Source organism: Lactuca sativa, chromosome 5 (assembly GCF_002870075.4).
Source record: "Lactuca sativa cultivar Salinas chromosome 5, Lsat_Salinas_v11, whole genome shotgun sequence".
Classification (NCBI taxonomy): Eukaryota; Viridiplantae; Streptophyta; class Magnoliopsida; order Asterales; family Asteraceae; genus Lactuca; species Lactuca sativa.
The window spans coordinates 97,032,941-97,040,166 of record NC_056627.2 but is presented as its reverse complement, the minus strand read 5'-3'; the positions used below and the strand labels follow the sequence as shown (position 1 = coordinate 97,040,166).

At 39.0% G+C, this 7,226-nt stretch overlaps 1 protein-coding gene across 1 annotated transcript; it reads left to right on the top strand.

Moving 5' to 3' along the window:
- Positions 1–305: 305 nt before the first annotated feature.
- LOC111880169 (uncharacterized) lies at positions 306–1,013 on the top strand. Its single transcript, XM_023876571.1, has 2 exons — positions 306–317; positions 432–1,013. Exons 1-2 carry the CDS (start codon positions 306–308, stop codon positions 1,011–1,013), a joined length of 594 nt encoding a protein of 197 aa, XP_023732339.1.
- Positions 1,014–7,226: the final 6,213 nt, after the last annotated feature.

The window sequence follows — 7,226 nt, the reverse complement described above, 5'->3', positions numbered from 1 at the left end:
TTAAATAGGTCCCAAACCCAGGAAATTAGCTTTTCATTAAACAGCATGGACTCGCCGAATCCACTCATGAACTCGACGAGTCCAACTGTGAACTCAGATAAGAATCCGCGACCATACTCGGCGAGTTTAAACACCAACTCGCCGAGTCCCCTCACAAGTTCCAAAAATAAAGGAATAAAATATTATACCTAGGAATCTGGATGTTACAATTATATGGATAAACCTTAGGAAATACTTAAGTAGAGTATTAGGTAATAATAAACCCTAATATTCTAAAATACGATGTTACTCCATATTGCAGAGCAATGGCTGAACAGGTGAGTAGCCATACCCCAGAGGTGGGTGGAGATCCTTAACCTGATGAAGTAAATATTCCAGTATCTCCTCGTGAGGAGCGACTCTTGGGTAAAATTTTCGGTGGTATACGACAGACTCTCGAAGAACGCAAAAAGAATGGTGATAAAGAAAAAGAGAAAGTCACCGGAGAATCGTCAAAAGGAGAGACGAGACATCCTTCATTCAAAACTTTCAAGAGTAGCAGTGCTACAGAGTTTTCTGGAGTCCTTAATCCCATAGTTGTTATAACTTGGATTCAGAACACGGAAAAAGTGTTTCGTACATCTCATGTGGATAATGAAGATAAGGCTAATTATGTTTCTGCTATGCTCTTCGGAAAAGCCTTGGTCTGGTGGGAAGCAACATATGAAGTTCTCAACAGGTTTGACCAGGAGAATTTATCCTGGGAAATTTTCAGAACTCGTTTGCTAGGGAAATATTGCCCTCTAGACATGATGAAAAGATTAGAGAAAGAATTCCTCAAGCTTAAACATAGAGGAATGACTGTGATTGATTATGAAACTCAATTCAATCAAAAAGCACGGTTTGCTACAAAGTATATTCCAACAGAAGACGATAAAATTCAGTTATTTCTGGATGGACTACGGTATGAAATCCGTGATTTCGTGGCTAATCGGGATGTTCTGTCATTTGTAAAAGCTGTTGAGTATGCTTGAAAGCAAGAGTATGACTTAGAAGTATGTGGTGCCACTCTTTCTATTCCGAAGCATCCACGTATTGATCGAATTACTCCTGTTTCCTCTATTCTACCAGCCCAATCTATTCGAGCTGAACCTAGTAAACAAGTGCAAACTCAAAATGCCCCTCGTGGCTACGGTAGGTCGCAGTCTTTTTGTAACACCCAAATATTTCAAGCCAAATTAAAACTTTTTGAAAACATTTAAAACCATTCATAATTATAAAGTTTTTTTTCAAAATATCTAATTTCAGAGTTTTCCCAGAAACATAAACAAATCATGAGGAGTTGTACGATCATGCCTTCGCCTTACGACGACCCCCTGATGTACCTAAAACAATACACTGAAACTTTAAGCCCGAAAGCTTAGTGAGTTCCCCCAAAATACCAATGCCATACAAATATAACCACATCATATAACAATTACAGAACAACATGCATAATGAGCCTTCAACCTGACTGGACCGCCTTGTAGGGCTTACAGCCTATCTGGACTGCTCCCAAGTCTTCGACATGACGGGACCGCCTCGCAGGGTCTACAACCTATCTGGACCGCTCACTGGGTATGTTGGCCTACAACACAAAGCAAGACCACCTCAACCCTACCCCCAATCAAACAAACATGTGCACATAAATGTCATATGCTAGCTCATATCATATAATAGTCAAACCAATCTAATAGATCACTAATCATAGCAACATCCTAATAACCGGGATACAGACCTAACCGGTCACTAACATAGCATCATCCTATACCCAAGACACTGACCTAACCTGGTCACTAAGCATAAGCATACCACCATCCTAACGACCAAGGTGTAATCAATAAACATATCATGCCATAATCCAGATACAAATATATAAAGTGTCGGCCTTGGTGCCTTAGACCCATTGGCATCGTAAGTATAACTCACCTTGCATTGTCGACTCAAAGATAAACTCAAGCTCTTGGATTGCCAGTACATCTCCACCACCTAAATGCGCCATAGAACCATACTTGTAAATTTCCAATTTCCCAAAATGTCCCAGAAGTCTAAAAGTCAACCCTTGGTCAAGGTCCAAGTCAACTGTCAAAGTCAACAGTCCATGTTGACCTCAACTCGTCGAGTACAACCAGCCACTTGCCGAGTTCCTTGCATGCTTACCAACTCGCCGAGTCACTTGAGTGACTCGTCGAGTTCCTAATGCTAGTGGTCGTAACTCCTCGGCCAACTCAGCGAGTTTTCCCCTTACAACTCGCCGCGTTCATACATGTCCAAAGGTTGGGAAAACCCTAGCCGACTTGCCGAGTCATCGACTGACTCGCCAAGCCCAAGGAAATCTTCATCGGACTCGCCGAGTCATTCATGCGACTCAACTCAAAAAGATCTTTTAAATCGTGCTCCAATCTTATCACTTCCAGAAGGTGACGATGATTTCTCCGTATATAGAGATGCTTCAACATTGGGACTCGGTTTTGTGTTGATGCAACGTGGTAAAGTGATAGCCTATGCCTCAAGACAACTGAAAGATTATGAAAAGAATTATCCCACTCATGATCTCGAACTCGCTGCAGTGGTATTTGCCATAAAACTTTGGAGGCATTATCTTTTTGGTAAAAAAATGCCAATTGTTTACCGACCACAATAGTCTCAAGTATATATTCAGTCAACAAACTTTGAATATGAGACAACAACGAGCCATGGAGATAATCAAAGATTATGACTGTGAAATCCTGTACCATCCTGGAAAAGCCAATGTAGTTGCCGATGCACTTAGCAGAAAGGTTTATCGTAATAGTATGTGTTATAGTATTACTCACACTACAGTAAAGTTCACTATTCTTGATGAATTAGAGAAATGGAAAGTAGAGGCCCCAAAGCCAGAAAATGTGAAGAAAGAAGGGAAGGTACATTATACTGATGTTTTATGTGATAATCCACGAGGATTAAAGGAATTCAAGAATCAGCTATGGATTCCAAAGATTAGTGGATTAAGACATAAGGTTTTAGATGAAGCCCATAAGTCTAAACTGTCAATACATCTTGGTACAAGTAAAATGTACTATGATGTAAGATCTGATTATTGGTGGCCTGGATTAAAGAGAGACATTGGAAGATATGTGCAGGAATACTTAGTATGCTTACAAGTGAAAGTAGAGAACCAAAAGCCTTATGGAACTCTAGAAAGTCTTAGTGTTCCTGTGTGGAAATGGGAAGAGTCCATGGATTTTATTACCAAATTTCCAAAGCCTGCTAAACAACATGATATCATTTGGGTAATCGTCGACCGCCTGACTAAGAGTGCACATTTTCTCGCCATGCGTGAAACGACTCCAATGGAGAAATACACACAAGTATACTTGGATGAAATTATTGCAAGACATGGTGTGCCACTAAAGATCATTTATGATCATGATACTCGCTTCACTTCTCACATTTGGGCGAGTATGCCACGTGAATTGGGATCTCGAGTTGCTCTTAGCATAACTTATCATCCCCAGAAAGACGGTTAGACGGAGAGAACAATCCAAATAGTAGAAGATATGCTTCGTGCATGTGTCTTGGAGTTCGGTGGTAACTGGGATAAATACTTACCTTTTGTCAAATTTTCGTATAATAACAGTTACCACGCTTCAATAAAAATGACACCATATGAAGCATTATATGGTCGCAAATGTCGTACGCCATTATGTTAGCATGATGTAGGACAGAAAATCCTTGGAGGCCCTGAAATGATTCAAGATACCACCGACAAGATTCAAACTGTACGAGAAAGAATGAAAGCTGCCCAGGATCGACAGAAGTCCTATGCAGAAAAGAGGAGACGACCCATAGAATTCCAGGTGGGTGATTTTGTAATGCTGAAGGTATCCCCATGGAAAGGCATTATGCAATTTGGGACGAAAGGAAAACTAATCCCTAGATTTGTTGGTCCTTTCAAAATCATCCATAGAATTGGTAAGCAAGCATACCACTTGGAATTACCTGAAGATTTGGCAGGTATTCATGATGTGTTTAATGTGAGTTATCTACGTAAACGAAAGAATGACTGAATAATAAGTTAACTTATGTAGAAGAGCCTGAAGAGATAGTAAACGAAAGAACGACTGAGATATGTAATAAAGAAGCAGAGTTGGTGCTTGTCAAGTGGAAACGTCATTGAGGCCTAAATTATACTTGGGAAAATAAGAATGAAATAAGAGCGAAATATCCCCATTTATTTTAATCGATGTAATTTCGGGGACGAAATCCTCAAAAGGATGAGGTATTTATAACATACACATTTATAAATCGTGTTTTGTAATCAATAATATTATAAAATATTATAGGAATTTCAGTAATTGAGTTCTAACGGATAGTTTTTACTATAAATGAAGTAAAATTATGTTTTGAATCATTTACAATGTTTTGGAAGTCTTATGAGATTCCGAACAAAAGTCAAATATTGAAATAAGTATAATTTTATTATTGAAAGTTGTAAAAAAAATATCGTTAGAATTATTTAGGCAAAAACCTCATCGAAATCCGAGTTATAACAAAGAAGTTATGACCAAACGAAGATCTGCATCAAAACCGGCAAACACTATTTAGCGTAAAAAGTGAGTTTTCGATAAACTACTTTTTAGATTTAATGATCTAAACGAAAGTTGTAGTATTAGTTAAACCGAAAATTTTCATAAAAAGAACGTCAAAATCTGATTTCGTATAAGGAAGTTATGGTTTTTCTAAGTTTCGGTATAGCAGTAGACAACTAAAAACTCGAAATAAAGATCGAGTGATTTTTTACCTACGCAACGTAAACGACAATCGAACGTCTCATCAATAGTAGTACAACGGTAAAAAAAAACAGACAAAAACAGACGTCGGATGAAGAAGTTATGAATTTTTAACAGATTTTCTTGTCCCGGTCTGTTAAAAATAATAATATTAAAAATAAATTCAAAGTTAGCCAAATGAGTCTAAATGAAAGTTGTAGAGCATAATTTCACCTACGCGTTCATATAAAGAACGTCAAAAACGGAGCTCGTATGCGAAAGTTATGGATTTTAGAAGTTTGGGACACAAAAATCAAGAAAATCCCGAAATCCGAGAAAATTCGCATGGCTGAGGTTCGGGCACGTCACCTTGCATGAGAGATTCCTTGTGTCTGCCACGTGCTCGCTGCTGATTCGCCCAAAGGTGCGGCCCAGTGAGAATTCGACGCGCCTCGCACCCGAAGCCGCCATCTGCCTTCCCCCTGTCTTGGTCTCGCATCAGCCGCGTGTGCAGCCCTCGCATCCGACGCGTGTCTAGGCTTCGTTGTTGACGCATGTTTCTCCTCCCCTTGGTCCGAACCCTCCCCTATATAAAGGGAGGTGCGAGATTTCCCGGTTTTGGTTGGAAATTCTCACTTTTTACACCTTAATCCGTATTTTAAGCCACTTTTAATCCCCCGAAGCCCCGAGATCATATCTAACACCCGAAATACATTCCGAAGAGCCCGAGAAATTTGTCTTTTCGGTTTGAATCCTAACCTTCGCAAGGCCTGACTTTCAAGAAAGCTCCCCGTTTTCAACGAAGAAAGCTATTTATTATAACGAAGTGATGCACAAATTACTATTTTAACCCCAGTTATTTCACGGTGAGTTTAATATATAGGAACAATTATATGCAATGTGTTATATGTGCTATGTGCTTTTCCATGTTATTATCTCATGTTATTATTTCATGCTATTATGGTAGCAAAATCTGTACCTTTGACCATGTGATCAATGAAAGGACTTAGATTCACAATGGTATTGGTATGTAGCCTCTGGCCGTGTAGAGCATGCCTCGTATGTGAATAACTTCTACCCTTTGGCATTGGCAGAAGGTTAGATAGGGTTGAAAGCCCAAAATCTACGAAAATGTTAATCAGAAAGGGTATGTCTTCTGTGCCATTTGGACTGAAGCTTTATTGATGTATACCAAGTATCAAAATTGTTATGTCTCATCAATCATATATCTTTGAATCAAATCATTGATTGATATGGAAAGCTTGTCACATGATTCACATATGCCTTTGTTGTTCCTTGTTCCTCTTTGCTTCTGCCATATTGAAGTATATATATGGCATAACGTTATATTGTATCTATTATTGAACTCACTAAGCGTCACCGCTTATCCCTCTCAGTGTTTAACTATTGCAGGTAATAAGGATCGAATATAGATATATACTGTTACAAGATTTTGAATAGATAATACTATTATTTTTGTAATAAGTGTTCATGTATGTATAAATTATAGTATCTTAGGTAGTTGTGTAATATATAACACTTTATAATAGTCGGTTTGTATCCAATCGTTTGTAAACAAGTTATCAATGTAAAATATTATTTGTGAATATGCATGTAGCATGTGTTGGAGTAACAATTGTCTTTAGTATGAAAGTTTGGAGTCTGTCATCTTAGAATACACAAAAAATATCATAAATGAACACAATCACAGACCAATCCAACATTGGCCTACACACCCTATTCATGTGATCCATGAACGCTATCAGTGTACTGGTGAGGGCGAATGGTATCACCACAAACTCGCAATGACCATAACGAGTTCTAAAAGTTGTCTTCCGAACATCCTTATCTCTGGCCCTCATCTAGTGATAACCCGATCGCAAATCAATCTTGGAAAACCAAGATGCACCCTGAAGTTGGTCAAATAAATCTTTGATCCTGGGGAACGGATATCGGTTCTTCACCATCTGCTTGTTCAACTCCCGATAATCAATACACATCCGATGTGAACCATACTTCTTCACGAACATAATCAATGCTCCCTATGGAGAACTACTCGATCGAATGAATCCTTTTTCTAACAACACTTGTAGCTATGTAGACCACTTCTATATCTCCGGAGCTGCTAAATGATTAGGTGCCTTGGTTATCGGTGTCGTATACAACATCGAATCAGTGCAAAACTCAACTTGCCTCTCAGGAGGCACTCCCGGCAATTCCTTAGGAAATACATCAGGAAAATCACGAACAATTAGCGTATCGTCCACCGTTCTCTTACCATCCTCTCGCGTATCCACCACATAATCAAGGGATCCAGAGCATCCCTGGTGAATATACCTCATAAACCTCGCAACTGAATAGATTTTAGGCCCACACTAAGTACCCTCTCCATGAATAACTAGTTCTCCCCCACTTGGGGTTCGAACTCTCACCATATGGTGCTCACAATCAATTATA